This window comes from Asparagus officinalis, chromosome 2, assembly GCF_001876935.1.
Source record: "Asparagus officinalis chromosome 2, Aspof.V1, whole genome shotgun sequence".
NCBI lineage: Eukaryota > Viridiplantae > Streptophyta > Magnoliopsida > Asparagales > Asparagaceae > Asparagus > Asparagus officinalis.
Genome location: NC_033795.1, coordinates 30833083 through 30858130, shown reverse-complemented (window position 1 = coordinate 30858130; position 25048 = coordinate 30833083). Strand labels below are relative to the sequence as shown.

At 34.5% G+C, this 25048-nt stretch overlaps 2 protein-coding genes across 2 annotated transcripts in view; both read right to left on the bottom strand.

Moving 5' to 3' along the window:
• The window catches only part of LOC109830617 (tetratricopeptide repeat protein SKI3-like), a 28871-nt gene extending 11842 nt beyond the window's left edge, over window positions 1-17029 (bottom strand). The window contains 14 exon segments of the mRNA XM_020397930.1: window positions 2289-2386; window positions 2496-2869; window positions 4069-4120; window positions 4330-4548; window positions 4663-4728; window positions 8390-8447; window positions 8548-8663; window positions 8722-8893; window positions 8985-9232; window positions 15270-15350; window positions 15444-15584; window positions 16149-16241; window positions 16819-16869; window positions 16949-17029. Of these exon segments, the coding sequence (XP_020253519.1) occupies window positions 2289-2386; window positions 2496-2869; window positions 4069-4120; window positions 4330-4548; window positions 4663-4728; window positions 8390-8447; window positions 8548-8663; window positions 8722-8893; window positions 8985-9232; window positions 15270-15350; window positions 15444-15584; window positions 16149-16241; window positions 16819-16839 (1739 nt within the window). The 5' untranslated portion in view covers window positions 16840-16869; window positions 16949-17029.
• On the bottom strand, window positions 22155-23227 carry LOC109831017 (tetratricopeptide repeat protein SKI3-like). The gene is made up of 4 exons (XM_020398362.1): window positions 23041-23227; window positions 22746-22973; window positions 22477-22599; window positions 22155-22163 (listed from the first exon to the last, which is right to left on the bottom strand). The coding sequence occupies exons 1-4, from the start codon at window positions 23128-23130 to the stop codon at window positions 22155-22157; spliced, it is 450 nt and encodes a 149-aa protein (XP_020253951.1). The 5' UTR covers window positions 23131-23227.

Here is a 25048-nt window from a genome sequence, read left to right as displayed (position 1 = left end):
GAGACACCCCAAAATTCAAGGAGGTTATATGGAATAAACAAAGTTCAAAGGGTCATCTGCAAAACCCCCAAGGTTCAAGTGAAATTTACCCTATATAAATTTTACGCTAAGCTAAAAGTTTTGAAACCACAATAGTTTCACTGTTTTGTCCACTTTATTTGGATAGAAATATAAAGAAGAGTTTCTACCCCATATATTAGATGGATTCTTTCGGTACAGTTTTGAAGAACTTTGGCCGTGCTAGCCACTGATCATGGAAACACATTTCAACGCAATAGTGCAAAGAAATCTTTGTGTTCACTATGGCATGTAATTTACTAAAAGTTGAACTAAACTTGCCCTGGTATATTAAAGGAAAAAAATTAAAAAATTTGCATCCATAATCAGATTTATGCAATTACAATTTAATGTAAATGGATCCAAAACAGGATAATAAAATAGCCAAGAAGAGCAGTGGCAATATAGAAATAATTCAAAAGCTGCACTTGCAACTTTTATTCCACTTTAACATCTAGCAATGATCAGCACCAATTTGCATATTTGGTAAGGTTTAACGGGAGCAACTGAGATATGGTTGCCAGCTTCGCATAAAAAAATGTTGCCATTTAAGGATTACATTGAAGTCAGAGAAAAACAATTAATCCCTGTAAAGGACATACGGGGTGCAGCAGGAACAATAAACATGTCAAAGAAAATTTGATCTCACCAAATGTGCACATATAAGTGATTAACAAATGCTATGAACTCTTCTGAATATGCATCAGCCATTTAGGATTATTGTATAGTCAAAGAAGAGCAATTAGCTACTAGCAAGGACATGAAACCATACAGGGCAGCAACTACATATCCTAACAAAATATAAAGAATATATCACAAACAGAATGCATAGACACATATAATCTACAATTCATGGCACGTGAGACATTCAAACATTAGACAAAAAGGGGGTATTAAGAAATCTATGATGTGTCCTGGATGAATTGGAGATGTATCTGAGACTAGTAAGTCAAGGGAATAAATGATATTTTCCCTATTTCATTTAATTTGTAAATGCATCTGTATCAAACTATCAATTTTCCATATTATTAACAAAAAATTCCCTGTTCCAAGGAATTTGTGATGTGTGTTGCTTGACGATATTTTATAATATCAGACTTATTCAGTTTCTTTAACCATTATAATAAACTTGTTAAAATTCGTGTTACCATTGCATGTAAAACATAAACTAACATATGCAAATACTTTTTTCTCATTGTTATATCTACCAATATAAGATCAAAATTGACCTCCCTGTTCCACCCCCACCTACCCATCCACAAGAAACCCAAATCTCCCACACACAACCGAACTACTCTATGTTGATGTACAATAGATAAGTCAACATTTCTCACTGGGAATTGGACCAACACCAGCTTTTCAAATGAAATAGTAAGAGCCTCATTATGACGCTCTCCAAAGTAATAATTACAATCACTATGAGCAATTTTAGGAGTTGCCTTTCCAAATATATTTCTGTTCAACCTTCTTGCCTCTTCTGTGCAGGAAATTTTATGATAATTAATAGTTAATTATGGGTTAATAACTTTTAATGAACTAAAAGTACAATATTTCCGATCCGACCCTTATTTTCTTCTCTCTCTTATGTAGTGTCCACATGGTCAGTTAAAGCAAAACAAACTGCAACTACAACTGTGTAACAATTGCAATATTTTGCCCGAAACAGACCCTCGTCTCCTTTATCTTCAAGCAATGTCATGTATACATTTAAGGTTCTTGACTCTGTTTTACAACCTGGGAAAAAACAGGCCAACCTTGTCTTATTTCTTAACCAGGCTAAGATTGGTCCTAGGTAGGGGGTGGACCAATTATAGCCTGGTTAAGAGGCTGAAAATGAACTAACAGAAGTGGGGCCAGAATTGCCCCGCTTTTACCAAATACAAAAAGGCACTAAAACTGGAGCAGGTTTGAACATGGTCCGGTTTTAGTGGTTTGCCAAATAGGGGTGAGTTTGGCAACCTCAAAATAAAATTGGGCTAGACTAGTTTTATCTTAACTAGGCCAAAGTTAAACCATAGGGTTGGTTAACAAAAGAACTAGTTTAGGGGCTAAATTTTGAACTAGAAAGAACTAGTTCAATTTGGGTCCAACTTTTGCTAAACTAAAATCAAGATATTGGACCAAAGTTGAACCACCTAAAACAAATTTTGTTAATTGCCAAACACACCCTTAGCTTTAGCCAAAAAATGTATTGAGGAGCAAATGTAACAAGTACCCAAACAGCAAATCACCTTATTAAGTTGCTGTCAGGATACATGTGAAGGACTTTCTTCAGGTAGTCTACTCCCCTGTGAATTTCAAGGTTTTGTTCTGATCCATGACCCATCTGCTAATTCAAATTGGTAAAAAAAATTCCAGCCAATTCAAATGTTAGGAATTGTGTAAAACCCAAAACGTCACCATGTAAAATTTACTGTATATAAATCTAAAGAACTTACAATTTTACTCATACAAATTATGGAATGTAATTCAGCGACAGACTCGTGAGAAGCAAAAGTTTGAAGACTACTTTGGAGAAGCATTTCAAGCCGACTGCTTTGATCCAAAGCATTGATCGTGGCAACTATGAAACTCATTTTTGTGCTATGTAAAAATTCTGTCGGAATCTTTTGAAGAAATGTTGCTGAAGGATTCAGTCCTGAAATACAGTATACTAATGAGCATACCAATCCTAGAGCAGCAACTGCACATCTCGGCTTCATGGTGGACACAATCTTGGCCATTTTTTTTGCCAAAGTGAAAGCCAAGTCTCTATTTCCAAGTTTCCACAATGCAACAGCATATATTTGCAAGGCACTGCTATCAAGCAGATCTTCAAAAATTGAAACAATAATTTGTTAGTAAAACAATCACCAAATTTTTAAACTTTTATCAACCAGACAGTACATACAACCAACATTTTGTCTCTATAGAGGCCAAAGCACGTGCACATATAAACAAGTTGAAGAGCATGCATGGAGACGGGTCCTGCAACATATATTATTGTGGATCCATTTCTCTCATGGTTTTTATTGTTAGCAACAGCCATGGTGCACCAAATATTAACGTTGGGTATCAATGGCATATTCCATAATTTTTAGCCTAAAGCGATTTGTCTCTAATCCTTGTTTCAAGGTTAAAGTAGTTGAGAGTTGTTCCATGATTAAAATTGTAAATAACTTGAACTCTAAAAGAGCAACTAATCTTATTTTAGAGCAACAAGGGATTAGGATTCTTAAAAGCTGTCCTAATTATTTCTCAACAGAACTTTTTAAGGAAAAATAATCATATATTATTTTTATCTCTTTTTAGTACTTTTCCTTCTACTTTTTCAAAGTTTTTTTTTTCTAATTTACCTTCGATGTCATTAATTACTTCAAAAAATCAATCTCTTCCTTCCTAATTTTGATAAACATGAAGAGGAAATATTAAAGGTATCACTGTTTTTCTGTTTAAAAATTTTTATTTAAAGATACGATTATCTTCAAGATATCATTACTGTGAATTGTATATTCATCATACTAAGTAAGGAGGAGGCAAAGAAGAGAGAGAACTGGGAGAAAGACAGGTAAGCACCTTAGGAGAAAAAAAATAGGAGAATCGGTTGAGAGAAAAAAAAATTAATGGACTCAAATACCCTCCCATCTGTATAGCCCACCTTTCTATTTTATACGAAATCAAAAGTTATCAAAAGTCTTTATATCTATCTTCAATAGCTATTACCCATAATAGATTTCATACATTAGGAGAAGGTTAAAGATTTGTTTAAGCTGAAGCTCCACCTCTTGTCTAATACATATGCATGACGGAAAATAGAAACAAGTTCACAAACAAGTGAATCCATTTCCTTTTAGCTGTGTCTCAGAGATAAATGTGATTCGTTATGGCAAATGATGACATCTTACATTTTAAGTAGGAAAAGGCGTGGAATGGTGGCAGCGGTGGTGAGTCTATATGTATATTGCTCGCAAAGTAGGACATACCACAACATGAAACGAGATCACAGAAATTTTATAAGTAAATAGGTCCTACCATCTTTCTCCAAATGCTCACACTCACGTGCAGCGTCCATTGCATAATCTGCCTGCAAGGAGGAAGAATTGTTAAATGATCTTTACATATGAACTAAAAATGCTGATATACTTTTAATTTATCCAGTGCTGGACAGTTCTATTTTATTCCAAGGCATGAGTGCTTGAAAGCTGAGTCTGAGATTATATGGATAAAGAGAACTGAAGGTTTCACAAAGGAGGACATATATCAACTAAAGTATGCAATGCATAGTTAGTTTACCTGGCAAAGTGCTCTGGCAAGATTGATTGAAACATCTGCTTGATGACACCTGAGAACGTCCTTGGAGTAGCAACCAATTTTTAAAGCACATTGTGCCAGCCGATACGCAGCTATTGCAGACTGATAATCTGAACGTGCCTCACATACCAGACCATTTAGATTATGCGACTCTGGACAACAAGGTGCACGCTGAACAGCCTGTCTTATGGCTCCAAATACCTAGGTAATGGATCAAATTTGTACAAAGATATGTTTAACAACCATAGTTTCAAGATAATATAAGGAAACCTACCAGCAAAGGTTTCGTGTTTGCACACATGCACAACTGTATACCTGTGGAGATAGTAGGTGACCAGAAAGAACAGCCAGCTTTCCGAGGCCCATTTGGAATTCAGCCACCTGCATGCAACCAAATAGTAAGGAAAAAGGATGGAGAGAAAAAGGAAAACACAATAAAGTCCCACATAAACAATGTGCAACTTGGGTACACGACATTCCCTTAGAAGTAAACAAGAAGTTTTGCATTTGATTCCACATTCTCTGCTCTGGATCAGAGGGAAAATAAGATCATGATAGTGGATATGCTTCATCTAAAATAATAGAGTTGCTTTGCATGAAAAACGTTGCTCAAGTACAACATTACCTGTGTCCACTGTAAGCAGTTGAAACCTCAATGGAAAACCAACAGTCCTATTGCACACATTATTTTATATCACGCTATAAATATGTAACACTCCATGATAGACTCACATGGGATATTAGTTAGAAGGATATTGGATATAACAAATAACAATTGTTATGAACCATAGACAGAATTTTTGAGAGAAGAATCGTGAATAACTTTCATGGTTATCCGTACTTGTGAGATGTGAGAGCAACTCCAAGAACGTAACCTCCTGGGAAATTTCCGCAGGAAAGGAAAGTGTGCATGGGCGAGCATGGTGTTAGATATGATATCAGAGATTAGCACTAGTCAGAAACATATGAAACCAAATCTCACATAGGCCCATTGTTTTAAATACCCCCGATATAGCCAATATATCTGCTGAAATACCTTTTATAAGGCTTGCCGAAAAACAATATGGTCTCAATATCCTTTATCGCTTTTTGACAATTTTTCGATGATATATCCCAGACATGACCAATATATTAGGCGATATGTCCTGTCCTGTTTATGTGGCTTGTTGCAAAATGATATAGTTCTACAAAAAAATTTGATGTCTTTTAGCAAAAATTTCAGCCTATGAAGTCTCTTAGGAAATCGTCATAGGCTCTTTTCCCTGAATAAGTTTTTACAGCTGGTTAATGATGCTAAACACATTATTTTCATTTTTTTTAATGCTTAGATTTCATTTAGTATGCTTAGATTACATTTTAGAACATTATATTATATATGTACATTATCCGATACGACACTCTGATATTTATCACATATCCCGATATTTCCCCGATATCTGACATGAATTTTGGCCATTCGACATTTCCTAGATATCCAATATTTAAAACCTTGATGGGGCAAAGTATCACATAACACAAAGGTGTGATGGAGATCACCACTTCAGTTTGTAGAGCCTAGCTCTAGATTTCAATTGGTACACTTCCAAAATCCCATCAGTCAGTAGCAAGATGCCGTATCCTATAATCGAGACCTCAAGTGAACAAGTATCACATGAGATATGCAGTAGGAAAATCTGTAGAATATGATAATTCATTAATTCCCATGATTTTAAGAACAAATTTGGCTCGCATTCAAGGAAGGAATCATGGATAACTTTCAAGGTTAAGTGTGTTTTTTGGAGCAGTTTCAAGATAAGGCGAGTAAGTTATCACCTGTAACATATGCGCATGGTACCACTGTAGTCCAAACTGTTCAAAACTAAATGTCTTATGGAACTAATTGTTACCTGGAGAAAAGTGCCAAAAAATATATGGATGTGGCAGGAGATGATTCTTAACTCAGTAGGATCACCTTTTGAATTGTAGAAGTCACCCCTAGAATCCCATGTGACTTGGCACAACGCTAGTATGGCAAGGACGCAATGCCATGATTGGGACTGTAAATCATTGCGAGTCAACTAAACTGAATAGTTCCACATGGGCTATATGTTAGAAGGTCTCTAATATATCTCTAATATATAAGATTCCTATAACTCAAAAATTATTGTAACTATAATCCCAAGGGAGAAATTTTGGAAATCTTCCATGGTTATGCTTATGCATGCACTTGCAGGAGTAATTTCAGGCGGGTGACCTACTTGGAAGTTCTCTCTTGGGGGTGTTACACGAGAGCTAATGCTATAACCATGTCTTCACATAAAGACTGAACACATCATGCGGCAGATAGAATTTAGTAAGAAAATATCAATGTCTTTAGGTGAAAAAAAAATGCTCATCCCATAAAATGAAATAATAGCAAAGTGAGAGAGCATTTAGAATAACCAAGTTCCTTGAAAGAGATACGTGATGCCGCGTACATATATGTTATATGAGTTAGCATGTTGAATAGACTCGCACTCACAACTATCTGAGGTTCAGCGTTTTTTCTCATTTTTTAACAAGTGTGTGACCTGGTCTTGAGCTTGGAACCTCCTATGATCAAGGTTTTAAATATCGGATATCGGGAAAATATCGGATGACCAAAATTCATATCGGATTGTGGATATCGGGGAAATATCGGGGATATGTGGTAAATATCGGAATGTCATAATGAATGTTTGCATACATAGTATAATGCATTAAAATGTAATCTCAACATATGTAATGAAATTTAAGCATACAAAATATGAATAATATATGTTTAGGATCACTAATCAACCTTCTAAAACAAACAAAAGTGCAAAGCAACGTTGCAACATTCGATCTGCTTTTTTAGGGAAAAATATCATTTGATATAATGGGGAAATCTTGATATCTCGCCCAGAAATTCCAAATACGGTATATTATTTTGCAACAAGGTATATACAAAGATATATTGGTCCACATATCGGCTAATATATCGTCCATATCGGGGATTTATTGCTCAAAACAGCCAAAAAGCGGTAAAGGATATTTAAAGACCATATCGGTTGCGGCAAGCCCTGTAAAAGGATATATCGGGGGATATATCGGGCCATGTCGGGGATATTTAAAACAATGCCTATGATCTATCACTATGTCAGGACAAAGAGGCTCTTCCATGTTCTGCTTAAATCTGAAGGAAGTAAAAGGAAAAATATGTAGCAAATGGTTTTCAAACTAGCAAAAGAATGCTCGAAATTTACCCTCCTACCCCCCCCCACCCCAAAAAAAAAATAAATAAATAAATAAATAAATAAACACACCCTCAAACACCCCAATATCCCCTCCCAAAAAAAGAATTTGGCCCTTGACACCACCACCTCTAACATCCTCACCCTTCATGCTCCTTTTGTGTTCTTAACAATGTCAAAGAGATACACAGCAATAGTACCACCTAGGAAGAAGTCAGGAATAACATTTATGTACGAATAGAAAGGGTTTAGAAACTATTGCACTATTTATACATCTTCCTCAAACATACCCTAAGTTTATCTCCCTCAGTCTTACGAACTTGCATTTGACGTAGGCGTTTATTCATGATAGTTTTTAGAAAGGTGAATGACCATCCTAGTTAAGCAACAGACGAAGACCAATGTAAATATGAAGATAGTAATATTCATTGCTTTCCATATTGAATATTATAAAGGGGAAAAGGAACAGAAGTATGTAAGGAAGTGTTTCGCTTGCGCATATTTATGTATATATGTATGTGTGTGTATGTATGTATATGTACATATACGTATATACATATATACACGTATATGTATATGTATATAAGTAGATGTATATATATATATATATATAATATATATATACACGTATATATATATATATATATATATATATATATATATATATATATATATATATATATATGTATATACGTATATGTATATATATATGTATATACGTATATGTATATATGTGTGTGTGTGTGTGTGTCATTTTGCTAATATAACATAGAGAAAGAATAAAATAAGAACAATCACAAGTTCGTACTTACAGGAAGTATCTGTGCGGCCCTCAGGCAGCTTTCATAGGCCTCACTTGTTGACAATGTCCTTAAAGAATAAATTATAAATATATAGTTAAAGATTGATAATGTGTACTCTGAAACAAACAATCATCTCTGGAATGGCAATAACAAAAATACAAATTTACCCTTCATGAAAATCTGCTGACATTCCGGCCCAAGGTAATGCTAGTGAGGGATCTATGCTTCTAGCACGATCAAATGCTTGCCCAGCCAACTGCCTTTCACCTAAATTTCTGTACATCTGCAAAATAAACACATCAGAAATATTGCGTGCAGATCAAACAAGCAACCATCATTACCTTGCCAAGATATGCCCATGCGATAGATAGAGATGCATCCAGCTGCAAGCCCCTAATCAAAGCATGTTGTTTCAATGCAGGATCTTTGGACAAGCAACTCAATATGACCCATGACTCACAGTTCACTCCTTCAAGCAGTAAGCTTCCCATGGACATCCTCTCTGGTATCTGCCTGATGAATGAATAGAAAGGAAAACAGGATCAGCTTCAGTTGAAATATATGAGATGGTTCTATTGATAGCTAGTTTGTAAATGGATCCTACCAAACATCAGTTTCTGGCGTCTCTTTCTCCTCTGAAGAATCTATAAGATCCAAGGTGATAGCAACATCGGTATAGATGTTTGCATGCCACGGTGCCAAGTGTAAAGCTCGCTGATATGAGCGCTTAGCATCATTTGCAGCGAAAAGGCATGTCTTCTTCCAGTTATTGATGGAAATCTTGAAACTACCCTCATTAATTTCATCACAGGTCCTTTTATCATCCCATGGAAAGCATTTTGCATATGCACTCTGATGTTGATAGGAAAATAAAAATGCTTTAAGTACTGCTGTGAAGCACTGGTAAACGTGGCATATAAAAAATATCACCAAAATTGTGGCATATAGATTATTCAATTTAAGTATTGGGCATCCTGAACACAGTAATTGTGGCATATAAAAAATATCACCAAAGCATTATCCCACCAACATAACATATATCTAGAACAAATGATAGTATAGGAGGCTCCATGAAGCACTGGTAAACGTGTAAGTAATCTCGATTATATTTGACAGATGACCAATTTCCTGCACAAACCAAAGGCATGACTCATGGGAAGGGTTTGCCACTAAGCAAAGACACCAAGTCTGTGAGCAGGGAGGCCTACCTCATCCAATTGCCTATCAATCAAATAGTTTTAACCCATGGAACAAAGCAATAGACTTCCAACAATTAAATATATGAGATAGGTGAGGTTGTTAACAGTAGTCGTAGCTATAGATTTATTTGCTCATATAAGCACAGATGCTTAGTTGGACAAAAAAACTCTCATTTATGAAACATACGTAAACCCAAAATCGTAACATAAGTGGCTTTCAAACTGGGTATGAATAGAAAAAATACTGAAATCAATGGAACAGGCTTGTTCAATCATTTTAAGCTCAGATCTACCGAATCCACACTGTATATTACTTCAAACTGGTTGAGGCATTATCTACAAAATAAAAATTCGGATTGAGCTTTGACCTGAAGTGGACAGGTCTGTGATCAAAAGTTTCAAAGTGAAGCCATATCTCAACAGTAAGCTAACATGAGGATAAAACCATGCGCGTACTCCATGCCCATCAACCCGCACACACGTGGACACACATGCGCACACGCAGACAAGTACGAAACACAAGCACACATACATATGCATAGACATATCTGTGAACCACCATCAATCACTACAAATTGAGCTTAAATTGACCTGCTAAACCATTTCCTTCAGAAAAATAAAAATTATGATGCTGTCTTTTTTGCGTAATTGTTTTTAGTCAGGGTGTAATTCAGATAGCAAGTAGCTTGGCATTCTTGAATCTTAACCAACAAAACAATGCAGATGTTAACATGATTTCCATGGTCCATCACATGTCAATAGAATGACAATGCTATTAGGTCTCATGTTTATGAACCTATTGTTAATCTAGTTTTGATGAGTAACAAACAATTCCTAACATCATTTGTCGAGTGTTTGCATTTGTTTTGATAGGTAATCTACACAAATATCCTCTGTCAGAGGTTGGTTGGACTTGCACCTACACGATCACATCCTTTTGGAGGTTGGAGAAAATAGTAATAAAGCTATGTGTTTAAGTCAACACATCATCAAGCTTTATTCCCGCTACCAAGATCGAGCTTCAACGAGAGATCATTAGTTTGGGTATATTTTTAGTTTAGGTGTTTACTTTATGTGCCATGCTTAAAGCTCAAATATATTCACATACATGTTGTTTCATTATATGGCTTTCATTGGTTGCTTCACTTTGCAAAAAGATATGTTTAGCCATACAAATATTTTAAAAGATGAGTTTTAGCCATATAAATATGAAACAAATACATATATTCCTATTCTTGCACATATATTTCATATTTATCGCATTATACATCATTTTGAGAAAATAACGTTTATCGTTTTGAGAAAATAACGTGTTTGTGGATTATTGACTTAGTGATACTATTTTACATCTTTTCATAAGTCTATAAATCCATTCAAAATAATTTTCAAGCTTGTTTGCAAGAATTTCATCAAAAACCAAATGTTTGACGATTTCGTATTATTGAATAGTTTACAAAATAAATGAGCTTTCACAAAGGGAAATGTAATTTGAGAAATTCTTTTTCTAACATGTTCTATTACATGTCTATAAACATTTCCCAAAGTTTTATCATTTTTGGAGTTGACTTACTATGTTAAATTGATTTTATAAAATCAAGTGTTCAGCAATTTTCAGAATCTGTAATATCTGTTTTCAAACAGTTATTTCTCACAAATCTGAAGTGATATTTTAAAAATTCTTTTTCTAACATGTTTATCTACATGTGTAGAAACTTTCCTCAAAAATTTACGATTTTTGAAGCTGGTTTTTTATTTTTAATTGATTTTAGAAAGTCATCTATGCAAAATTTAAGAATCTGCCAACGCAGCCCAACGATCACCTTATCGGTCGACCGATGACGTCATCTGATTTTCCAGCCAACGGATAGTTTTTGGTTGCTGTGGTTTTGGGGTTATATATACCCTTCTTGCCTTGGCTCTTTTTAAGGTTTTTTAGAAGGTTTTTACAAGTGTTTTTGGCAGTTTATTTCCAAGTTTAAAAGATCAAAAGTTTGGTTTGTTTATGTGAAATAGTTTTCACAAAGAGAAGAAGCTTTCAATTTCGGCTTTGAGGAGTTCAACCTTAAATCTCATCTACATCTCTTTGTGCCATTTTAGAGAAGTTTTTCTAACTCTTTAATCTAGTTTATTCTCATTTTGATTATCATATATATATTTGCTAGATTAAAGTTCAGTTTAATTTTTTATATTCTCATTATTTTTACACACACCCCTTGAGCTTTAGTATTTCACATATTGTATACATTTGGGTTGTGGGGTTGTATCCTTGAGTGAGCTTAAACTTCGTTATCATTCTTGTTAGAGAACAAACCATTACATTTGAGCCTTATTGTTAAGAAAATATATTATAATACACAAGGACACTTAGAGAAGTAGTTGGTGAAAGACGATGTCAATTCCAAGAGGAGTGACGTCGGTTGTAAATCCTAAGGAGATGTAGTAATTCCGAACACTAGAGGAATGTGACACAGGCTAGGCCAACACCTAGAGGAGTGTATTGTGTATTATCAATTGTGTGAGTTGTAAACGTTTATCGGTGAGCATTAAAAACTGATTGTGTAGTTGTTCTTGACATAGTGGAGATTCTCCTCGAGGATGAGGAGCGGAGACGTAGGTCACGGGTCGACCGAACTCCGTGATTATTTGTCTTGTGTTTGCGATTATCATTTGTGCACTATCTCTCTTTTAAACAAGTGGATTATGAGTATTTTGCTTTTTCATGCATGTGAATTATAAATTGTATATTCATTTGATATCATGCATGTTTTATATACTATTTGTGCAGATTGTTTGTCATCATCAAAAAAGGAGAGATTGTTAAGTCTCCTGTTTATGAGCCTATTGTCTAATCTAGTTTTGATGATTAACAAACAATTCCTAACATCGTGTGTCGAGTGTTTATATTTGTTTTGTTAGGTAATCTACACAAATATCCTCTGTCGGAGGTTGGTTGGACTTGCGCCTACACGATCATATCCTTTTGGAGGTTGGAGGATATAGTAATGAAGCTATGCGTTTAAATCAACACATCATCAAGTTTTATTCCTGCTACCAAGATCGAGCTTCAACGAGAGATCATTTAGCTTGGGTATGTTTTTAGTTTAGGTGTTTACTTTATGTGTCATGCTTAAAGCTCAAATATATACACATACACGTTGTTTCGTTATATGACTTTCATTTGTTGTTTTACTTTGCAAAAAGATATATTTAGCTATACAAATATTTTAAAAGATGAGTTTTAGCCATATAAATATGAAACAAATACATATATTCGTACTCTTGCACATATATTTCATATAAACATATTTATCGCATTATACATCATTTTGAGAAAATAACGTGTTTATCGTTTTGAGAAAATAACGTGTTTGTGGATTATTGACTTAGTGATACTCTTTTACATCTTTTAATAAGTCTATAAATCCATTCAAAAGAATTTTCAAGCTTGTTTGAAAGAATTTCATCAAAAACCAAGTGTTTGACGATTTCGTATTATTGAATATTTTACAAAATAAATGAGCTTTCACAAACGGAAAATGCAATTTGAAAAATTCTTTTTCTAACATGTTCTATTACATTTTTATAAACATTTCCCAAAATTTTATCATTTTAGAGTTGATTTACTATGTTAAATTGATTTTACAAAATCAAGTGGTCAGCAATTTTCAGAATCTGCAATATCTCTCACAAATCCGAAGTGATTTCAAAAAAAAAATTCTAACATATTTATCTACATGTGTAGAAACTTTCCTCAAAATTTTTACGATTTTTGGAGCTTTTTTTTATTTTTAATTGATTTTATAAAGTCAGCTACGTAAAATTTCAAAATCTGCCAACTCAGCCCAACGGTCACCTTATCGGTAGACCGATGACATCATCAGTCAACTGATCAGGATTTTCCAGTCAACAGCTAGTTTTTGGCTACTGTGGTTTTGGGGCTATATATACCCTTCTTACCTTGGTTCTTTTTAAGGTTTTTTAGAAGGTTTTTACAAGTGTTTTGGGCAGTTTATTTTCAAGTTTAAAAGATCAAAAGTTTGGTTTGTTTATGTGAAAAAGTTTTCACAAAGAGAAGAGGCTTTCAATTTCGGTTTTGAGGAGTTCAACCTTAATTCTCATCTACATCTCTTTGTGTCATTTTAGAGAAGTTTTTCTAACTCTTTAATCTAGTTTATTCTCATTTTGATTATCATATATATATTTGCTAGATTAAGTTGAGTTTAATTTTTGATATTCTCATTATTTACACACACCCCTTGAGCTTTAATATTTCACATATTGTATACATTTGGGTTGTGGGTTGTATCCTTGAGTGAGCTTAAACTTCGTTCTCATTCTTGTTAGAGAACAAATCATTGTATTTGAGCCTTATTGTTGAGAAAACACATTGTAATACACAATGACACTTAGAAAAGTGATTGGTGAGAAACGGCGTCAATTCCAAGAGGAGTGGAGTCGGTTGTAAATCCTAGGGAGAGGTAGTAATTCCGAACACTTGAAGAAGGTGACACAGACTAGGCCAACACTTAGAGGAGTGTAATGTGTATTGACAATTGTGTGAGTTATAAACGTTTATCGGTGAGCGTTGAAAACCGATTGTGTAGTTGTTTTTGAGATAGGGGAGATTCTCCTCGAGGGTGAGGAGCGGAGACATAGGTCGTAGGTCAACCGAACTTCATGATCATTTGTCTTGTGTTTGCAATTGTTATTTGTGCACTATCTCTCTTGTTCTTGTGGTTCATGTTTATTTCGTCCATTGTCTAATTGTATATCCTTGCATATTTCATTGTATATTACATCATTAGGATATATTAGTTTATAAGTTTTAAATTTGGTATTATTATCGGATTAGATTAGCAATTACTCTATTCATCCCCCCATCTAGGGTACTTTCAAATGCCATCTAAACTTCTAATTTTAATGTCACGCATTTGATATGGTCAATCAAATAATCTATTTATGTTATTGTTTATCAGCAATAACTTTAGCTTCAATATATCTGTTCAACAAATTGATCATACTCAGAGTCAGAGACTCACAATAAATTACTAAAATTTACTCACACATGATTTCAAAAAAGTTCTTATGGAGTTCAGTATCCTAACTAGAAATCAAGCTTGATTTAATAAATTATCAAGCTGTCCACAAATACTTAGAGACAACAGCTTCGAGTATATAGTAATATAGTTACAAAAATTAAGTTAGTACCATCAGATGCAAATTGACATCCCAATGACTGCACATGAAACATTCAGCTACATTCTTTGCTCTCCTTTCACTGATAGGCGATAGAATATAGTAGTACTAAAGAACATTGCATGACATCTAAAGGAAGCCAATACTAATCAAAAGTGTCAAATTTATAAAATTCCAAGTGAAAATGAAGTACCAGTATATCCAAAAGTGATTAGTTCGTACAGGAAAGATAGTTCATCCTAGTATAAAACGGTGCAACTTAGGCTTGCAAAATCTAGATGCTCAGTGTAGAGAAATCAAAAACAAGATCAACATAAACAATAAAATAAAATGTGAGAACCATTTTCTATAACAAAAGCCTACTTTACCATAAGTCGCATGAGAACTGCAACAGCACAAGTGCAGTCACATTTGAGCGTCAATGAATTATAAAAAAGTAAGAATTGTCTGAACATGGAATTGGAACAATGATAAGCATCATTACCCGCATGTACCTGGATGTCCCCATGCAACTTCCAAGCAGAATAAACATTTCCACATAGATGTGTTCCAGCTTTCACAACCTCTGATGCTTCCTACATTACAAAAAAACATGCAATGCATAAAGTGTCAATACATTACAGTCAGAACATGATTCGGGTTTTTTAAGCAAAAATTTAATGGCTCACCTCCAAGAGAGAAGCTCCCCAACCAAATGCTCCAGAACTTGCACATTCTTTTGACAATCCAAGAAGACCTGATGCAAGTCCAAAGTGTGCAGATGCATTCTGCGGGGCTATTTTCAAAGCACTACGAAACTGCTCGATTCCCTGTGATTAATTATTAGAGTAGAACAAGTTTAAATTGTCACTTATAAGATACAGCTGTGTTTCTACTTTCTTAACAGTAATTGTCAAAGGCTCATAAAACTTGAAGACAGTTACGATAAAATTGCATCTTCTTTAAGTCATGATCATGTGAGCACAAGTATACATCAGATGGTAAGAAGTAAGAACTATATAATTGTAGAAATTTCTTTCTGAGTGGCAGGGGCAGAACCACATCCACACAGAACATCTTTCCAGAGCCTTTTATTGGCAAAGGATTTGCGGGGAAAAAATCTTATGTGCTAACAGAAATTAGAATTGCTCAAATTGCCTGATTAGCATATAAAAGACTGTGACCATGAGCTAAGAAAGACGTGTTTCTTCATGTGCACTTCTATTATAGATGAGCCACAATAATTTTATATATAGATAGGCCTCTTTCAAACACAATTTACAATAGTTTTCTTGCCCTCTTGCAAGAACAATTCTTTGAAACTGTTTAGCATCATCAAATGCAATATACAATTCAAAGTTCAAGAAACCAAATAGAAACAACAGTGGTCTTACTTTCCGGAAAGATCCTAGCATTAGAAGAATGTTCCCACTTTCAATCAGTGAAAATACTTTTGAGTCCTCCAATTCAATCGCCCGACCATATGACTGTCATAAGGAGAAGGAAATATCAAGTCACAAAAAAAACCACCAGAATGTATTAATTTCTTATGTAGCCAAGATGAAATATTACTCGTTTTCCGATTTTCAAGATGTCATTATCAAACTCCAAAAGCAATTATAGAAGCATGGCATTTCTTTATTATAGCTTTTCTATCTTATAGAAAGCATGATAGGAAAGGTATCCTGGTGTCCTATAACTTAAGGGCAGGCCTCACTATCTGATTCCAGGTCTTCTTCTAGCTAGCTTTTGCGCAAACAGTACAATCTTCTGCAAGAGAATATTTTGTCACTCTTCCATCAAAGAATGTATTTGAATCTTTGGTATTAGCTTTGAAAATCAGAACTCTTTGTAAGAGAAGATACAATGTTTCTCAAAAAAATTAGTTTTACTGCTATGAAGAAGTAAATGGCAGGTAAACCACAGAAAGACAGCATTAACGCCCTTATTTCACTACTGCGATAAATAGTCAGGCTAAGAAATCAAGATAATAACACAAGAATAAGACCAAACAAGAATACTGTTAATACCAAAAAAGATACAGCAGCTAGGACAGAAAGATACCTTTATCGCTGCTGTAAACATGCCCAGACGTTGATATGACAGACCTAGAGCCTTAGCAATTACAAACAGTAACAACAAATCAAGCACAAGCACCATACGCACCATTATAAAAAGATCGAGCTCTTTATACCTCCCACAGGTCAGCACATGCAGGATAGCCTCGTATAGCATGCTGAAGCTTGTACTGCCTCCAACCATTTCTTTGATGTACCTGAAAATTTTATAGCGCTACATCACATAAACCCATAAAAGTTAACCTAAAAAACTAAATCTGACTGTTGCTTTATTGTGTTTGACAATAGGACAAGGGAACAACCCCCCCCCCCACCCCCCACCCCAAAAAAACAAAGAAAATGAAAAATGATTCATTATATCTCTAAATTACCCAAATTATCCAAGTTTGTAAGCAAAAGAAGTGTATTCGGGCCTCTCGTGCTTCATACAAACTTCTACATTTTCTGAATCAAAGATGAAACAAAGCTATTTCAACGGGTTTTGTTTATTCGCCTCCCAAATCTTTCATATTTTGAAATTAGTCCCCCAAATAATCCTATTTTGAAATTAGTCCCCAAATCTTTAAGTGTTTTGAGTTAGCCCCCTAAAGTCTTCATATTCTAAAACGAGTTCCCCAAATCTTAGAGGTATTTTTGAATTAGTCCCTCTAGTTAGCACCAAGCTGAAAGGTTTGGGGGACTAATTTCAAAACACTTTAACATGTTTTGGGAACTAATTTCAAAATATGAAGATTTGGGGAACGAATTTCAAAACACAAAAGATTTTGGGTACTAATTTCAAAAAATAAAGACTTGGGGAGTCAAATTTCGAAGTACAAAAAATTTTGGGGACTGATATTGGAAAAACCCTATTTCCATAAATCTACTATGTGATTTGTTAAATAGTTGACATGTGCAACCAAATTACTTTGGCTTTTTAGATGCAAGATCAGAAGAGAGAAATGTCGATACATTGATACAGATTTGGAGGTTTAATAGTCACCTCTTAAATTAAATGCTTTATCTTTCTATAATAAACTCATCTCATATGTAAGATAACCCCTTCAAAAGTTAAACCTCATTAAGTCATGATAACTTTCTTAAAAGTTAAAACTCCTAATTGGTTTAGATTGTGCAACTCATATTTAAGATATCCCTTTCAAAGGTAAAACTAATATTTATTTAAGATTACCCATTCAAAGTTAACCTCTGTGCTGGGTGTGGGTGTGTAACGTGTGTTGAGTGTAGATGTGTGTGCATGTGTCCGCACACGTGCGTCTGTGTGAAAGTGTGTTTGTTCACGCGAGTGTGCATCTCTCTGCTCTCAATATGCATGCAAGATGAATCTAGTGGGAAGGGGAGAGAAGATAACAAAATATATAGGACAGCAAAGAAAATATGAAAAGATGATGTTTTTTCCTTATAATACTGATACATTTCTTTGCCAAAGTTTCCTTATATATATTATATTATACATTATACATTATACATTATTATACACCCTTTAAAAGCATGAGTTCGAGAAAAGCTTTCTATGGTCAATATTACCCTTCACTATTTTAAATATATCATTTAAATCTTAATCTATCATAATCATAATTATATCCTATCCCAATTCCACGTAAACTATCTATAGCTCAACAATTTAAAAAATAATATTAATAAAATATATAAAACAGCTTTACGATATTAGTTTGCTAAGGTAAAGAAATTATACATAGCTAACATACTATAATATATAAAGCATTGTAAAAAACACTAAAAAGTTTTAACGTTATGCAAAATATCCTCAAAAGTTTAAAATTATAGAAAACATCTTGATGTTTCAAAACTTAAAACAACAAACATGAAATTAAGAAACTACCAGCAGCCTACGAAGAATTTAAAATTTACAGTTAACACCCTCAATGTCTCAAAAATTATGAAAACACTCTCAACAGTTCATATTACAAACAAGCACCCTCAAATTCTAAAATCTCAAAACTTGCAAACAACATAGAAATTCAAGGGATTACCATGATAAACCTGAAAATTTCTGACATTTCAAAACTTAAAACAACAAATATGATCAAGAAATTAACAGCCTCTGAAAATTTTAAAATTGACATTTAACATCCTCAATGTCTCAAAAATTATAGAAACACCTTCAAAAGTTTAAATTACAAAAAGACGCCATAAAATTCTAAAATTTTAAAATTTGTAAATAACATAAATGAATTCAAGGGATCACTATCAGGCACGTAAAAATTTAAAATTTACCAAAATTAACCTCAAAGTTACAAAAAAATACAAAAAAACTCCTTTGAAAATCACAAAAAACTCTAAAATTTTAAATTTTATAACCAGTACACAACAAATCTGGAAACTATTAGCTATTGCTGAAATCTGAATTTTTTAAAAAAATAATCCAAAGTTTTAATAATTGTAAAAAACACTCTCAAAATTTCAGAGTTGTAAAAAATATCCTAACATTTAAAAATTACCACCAACACATGAAGCATAGAAGTCACAACTACCAAACTTAAAAGTAAACTTTTTTTAAAAATACTCCTAAAGTTTTAAAAATTACAAATCACACCCTCAAAAGTTCAAAACCACAAAAAAAGGCTGAAATTTCAAAGATTGGCAAAGAAAAACATAATTGTTTGATATTCTTTCATTAATATATATATATATATATATATATATTCCAATTTAGGATTTACTATCCCTTTTCAATATCTGAAAATAGTCTAAATAGATGCTGGTAAAAAAGCAATAAGAATTGATTAAAAGCATCCGGTTACGGAATAAACATTTGAAAAATATGTGATAGCTTAAAAATTATCGTCACTATATAAATCAAAGTAATTGCATATAATTTTACTAAGAAGTTGAAGAAGCAAAAATACATAAGTAGCGTTAATTGATAGAAGATTAAGTCTATAAAACTGATAAAATATTATAATATAATAGCTTGGTATTAATTGATTACAATCTAGAAACAGTAATCTCTGATGTTAATAATATTTATAGTATAAGAGAATATAAGGAATTGCGTATGGAGAAACTATCAGAATGTTTAGAGATATCTTTTAAAAGAATTAAACTATTTCCATTTCAAATGAGAAAGTGAAGGAAATAAATATAAAATTCAAAAAACATCCATGAATCGCTTGAATTGATATTAACATAAGACTTACTTATCAAAGCAGCACCAACTAAATTTCATTGAAGAATAATTTAACAACTTTATCCCAATCAAAAAAGAATTCTCCATAGAGATATAAGAAAGATTAGTAAGTATTGATAAATTTCATACTTTCCTCTCCAAATATTAAAGAAATTAAATAATAATATTATAATCTAAAGTAAATTGGTAATGAAAAATGCAGATATTTAGTTTAAATCCTTGTGAAAAATAATAGGGATAGAGCAAATGTAACATTATTAACATAACAGATACTCTTATTCAATACACATCAGAATAATTCATTGTAGAGAGAAAAAAACATCTCCTAATCTTATTTAAGTAATAAATTAGGAGCACAAAGAATTTCATATATATGAAATTATAACATTTTAGAGAAATTTTGAATTATGTATTTCAAGAAGTTTGTGTTGAATATCGGAAATATATTCAACTTCTTTGTGAAGTTAAACGAGAAGATAAAAAATTAACAAGCGTAGAAAAAATAACAGCACAAAAAATCTAACTCCAGCTTGATGTCACAAGATGTAGATGATTAAGATACTACTCTAGATCTGTCTAGGAAAAAGATAAGGTAAAGAATGATTTATCTCAGCTCATTGAAAAAATAAAAACAAAAGGAATGAAAGACAATATTTTCTAAATACTTGACATAATAGTTTAATTGTTTTGAGAGAAATTAAAAATTTTTAGAAGGGTTTTTTATGAACTTTTTAGTATTTTTATATGCTTATATGGATGTTTTTATCATTAAAAAGTATATTGGAGTTAGCATTAATCTTTAGTTTATATTTTTTTATGAAATCTATCAATGATTAGGAATAAACTTCATATTCTCTTTTGTATCATTTTTAGCATACTTTTAAACAATCATCTTGTCATATTAGTTTTAAATATTCACCTTTCTTGTATAAGACTATTTCAATGTTTTTCACTTTTGTAACATTGTACTTTCTCAAGTAAGGCTTGGTTTCATATCGGTCCAATAATATAAAAATTTAAACTGGCTTTAGAGTATATCTATTTGCTATCAATTTAATTTTCTATATGAAAATTTATATTGGGTGTAGCTCATTCAAACAAGCATCAAAGAAGAAAAATAATCAACAATGTTAAAGTTTGGAGACAAAAGTGAGCAAAAACTATTTAAGTGAATGGAACAAATTTTAGTTAGGAAATAAGCCAAAAATGTTTAATCATGGTATTTAGCCACGTGCATTGCACGCGTATAAAAATATATATATATCAATTATTTATCATGCTGAAATATATGCATTTAAATGTGTTTTTACGCGTGTACACACAAATCATACGGTATCAGACATTTAAACGTGCTTGCTTGAAGCTATACTAAATTGTGTTTCTTATTTTTGTATGCAATAAAATGGTAAGGAAAGTCTATTAAAAGTTGCAGGGGCACCAGTAGTTACTATATTTAACTTAGAAGCAACATCTCTAGATGCACTTCAGAAAATATTACGTAAACTCAGCCTATTGCAACCTAAGGAAACAATAATATTTTTTTCCTTAACGAGAGAACAACATCGGGCTCAATGAGTACTGATTTGACAATAAATTTGTGGTCATTTTCCAGAGATTTTCACCATATAAACTTGTTTACCAATTAGCATGTGGACTAGTTTAGGATTCTTTCTAGATCAATGCTATTACGAGGTGCATGTAGTCCATGGCTACTAACGTAACATGTTACTCCCTATGGATACTAAATATAAAATCTATTGAGGTATCACTGCCAAGCATACTCCAATAAGGATCATTGATAGTATACAGCAAAAAATTTAGGAAAGCTCCAAAAATGAACAAAGTTTACAACCAGAAATCAACTTGACAACAATCCATTAAAGCCAGACAACGAGTGTTACCAGGATACCCTATTTTCACCAAATTGTCTGTGTTGGATAGTCTGATATGGCACGATTCATGGGCACCCGTGTTCTAAGATATGGGTACATCTCATACATAGAAAAATATAACACTATAGCATTTTCCTAAAAAGTCTTAGAAATGATATTCTAGAATGGGTCTATAAGGGAAAAGTTAAAACAAGTGTTAACAAGTACCATGATAAATGAACAAGAGAGAGAGTGTGTGTGTGTATGACTTGCCCTCCACTAAGTAGTCTAGAAGAAGAGTTAATTAAGCTGTTTTTGCCACAAAAAAAAGAAAAGAAAGCCAAAAAAAGGTGACACCGACAAGGCATGAACATAAGCCCAGGACCAAGTAGATTACACGAGAAAGTCATAGATAGACATTCAGAAACAATATCTCACAGGGAGTTTGCTCCTCAAATAGGCACAGAATCTTAGCCTTCCAATCTATGAGTCCATTATTTTTTATTTTTTTACTTTTTTCCAATTATTTACTGTTTCTATTTGATAAATTAAACATATAACATAGGCCAGCTACAAATTAAGGCATTTTTCAGAGTGGCAATAAGAAAATACTTGAAAATACCTGCAAGTATCCCAATCTCCTGAATGCCCAAAATGCCCTTGGTGACTTATCAGATGCTTCTCTACACACAGCCATCTCCAGACTCTCTTTCCCGCTTCCATCCAACAAATCACACAACCCTTCCTGTAGTAGAGAAACAATTCCACCGTCGCAAAATTCAAAAATTCAATAGAAAAATTAAATCTTTAAGCATTATCGATAGTTAAAACTTAATATCGATCAAAACCTAATTTTTTTTTAAAAAAAAATCTAACTATAATTCAACTCACCCCAGCTTCGAAATCCTCAGGGCTAAGATTCACTGCTCTCTGATAACATTTAGCTGCCCTTTGCTCATCAACCGAAGTCGTGCTATAATAATACCCTAGAAATCTGAAAGAGGCGCCATCGCTAGGGTTTAGCTTCGCTGACGCCACGAAATGCTCCGCCGATTTCTCTTTGTACCGCTTCGATTCCTCTCCGACTGTTTCCTCCCCCTTTTTCCAAAAGAAAAGTCCCTGGATTGGACAAGTTGATCAGTAAATTTCGCAGGTGAGAAGAAACAGGGAAGGGGTTAGGGTTTACAAGATTGAAGTGGTGAGAGGGGTTGTCTGGATCTGACGCTAGGGCTTCTTGCAACTGATTGAGGAGATTGTCGCCCGCTACGCTTGTCATGGCGGGGAGAGAGCGGGGGGCGGGTGTGAAATGGTGGAAAGAGCGAGAGTGTGAGGGAGTGAACCGGTGCGAGTACGAACACAATTACAGAGAATAATAGGATACATATTAGGTTATGTAAATTTATATTAGAAGGTGATACGAGTTGCCGTGCGAGCACTCTTGATCGCGGAATTATCAAGAGTGGGTAAAGAAGAAAACGACAGAAGAACACAAGAGTTGAATTAGGGCGAAGGAAAATACCTTCTCTAGATTATGAGAATCAATTGGATTTTTTACAAATCTCTCTCTCACAATCTCTCTAGATCAAAGAACAACCTCCCTGATCTCTTTTATGATTACAAACTGAGTTCTAAACCCTAGACAAGTCGTGTTTCTATTTATACTAAACAGAAATCTCAACTGGAGCAGGAAACAGACCCAGGCCCGTAACCGCTACGCGGTCAACCGCAGTGCCCAAGGCGGTCGACCGGTCAGAACGTCGAAATCTGGGAAATCGATTACAGGGTTTTCCGGTCGACCGCAGCGCCACCTTCGGTCGACCGCTCTCAGTCCCGAGACATAGTCTGGGTCTGTGCACTAAGCGGTCGACCGCCGGCGAGCCCCTCCTTCTCTGTTGAACCACTTGGCCTTGCTAGGGACCTGACCTTGACGTCCAATGAGAAACGACTCCTTCGTCCCCCGCCTCGTCGTGGTCGTCTTCCGTTCCAAAATGCAATCTTCCTTCAGTGGCTCCTCTCTATCAAACCACAAGTCCTCAACATGCGGTAAGATCAACTTGTCATCACCTTCATCATCCAATAACGGAGGTTCAAACAACTTCAAGTACTCGGCATTGATCACCGAATACATGCCTAAGTAAGGTGGCAAATCTAAACGAAAAGCGTTGTCGCCAATCTGATCGAGAATCCGAAACGGACCATAACGAATAGGCTTCAACTTCTTCCCTTCTCCTTTGAGCCTCTCCTTACTCAATTTTAGCCATACCATATCGCCTTTACTAAAGTTACAAGGAACCCGATGCTGGTCATGCTTCGCCTTGTACTTAGCTTGTGATTTCTTCAATTGAGCTTCAACCGTGGCATGAATGTTTGCAATCTTCTCGAGAAATCGCTGAGCATGTAGTCTTTCACTCCCTTCCTTTCCGTCCACTGTGGCTTCACTTGAAAACACAAGATCGAACGGGCTCGGCGGTAAAAACCCATAACAAGTCTCAAATGGTGACTTTCCGGAAGATCCATGAATCGCCCGATTGAAAGCAAACTGCAGATATGGTAAACTCTCATCCCAAGTCTTAGGATGCCTGGAATTATACCCACGCAACATGTGCATCATAGTCCGGTTGACTACCTCCGTTTGTCCGTCCGTTTGTGGATGAAAGGTCGTGCTCTTCTTCAATTTAGTGTCCATCAAACTCCATAAAGAATCCCAAAAATGTCCGAGAAAACGGCTATCCCGATCCGAAATAATCGAATTCGGCAACCCAAAGTGCTTCCACACATGCTCAAAGAACAATTGTGCTGCACCCGCTCCCGTCACGGTCTTCTTACAAGGAATCAATATCACCATCTTGCTGAACCGGTCCACCACAACGTACAAATAGTCATGCCCGCGCTTCGTAGTCGGCAACCCTCCTAGAAAATCCATAGAAATGCTCTCCCATAGCCTAGAAGGAATCGGTAATGGTAGGTACAATCCCCTCTTTCTGTTAGAAGGCTTCGAAATACAACATAACTTACACCCTCCAACATACTTGGTCACATCATCAAGCATCCGTGGCCAAAACACATGTCGCCGTAGATTGAGAAGCGTTTTCTGAATGCCAAAATGCCCTTGCACACGCGAGGTATGTGCTTCCCGAATCCACTGCAACCTATCACCATCCTCCGGAATGCATAGTGATGTCCCACGATACAAT

Coding starts and splice junctions, on each gene's coding strand:
- LOC109831017 (XM_020398362.1), bottom strand. CDS start 23,130: ATGACAAGCGTAGCGGGCGACAATCTCCTCAATCAGTTGCAAGAAGCC. Junction 22,974..23,040: donor CCTCTCACCACTTCAATCTT/GTAAACCCTAAC, acceptor TGTCCAATCCAG/GGACTTTTCTTTTGGAAAAA. Junction 22,600..22,745: donor CTGAGGATTTCGAAGCTGGG/GTGAGTTGAATT, acceptor TCTCTACTACAG/GAAGGGTTGTGTGATTTGTT.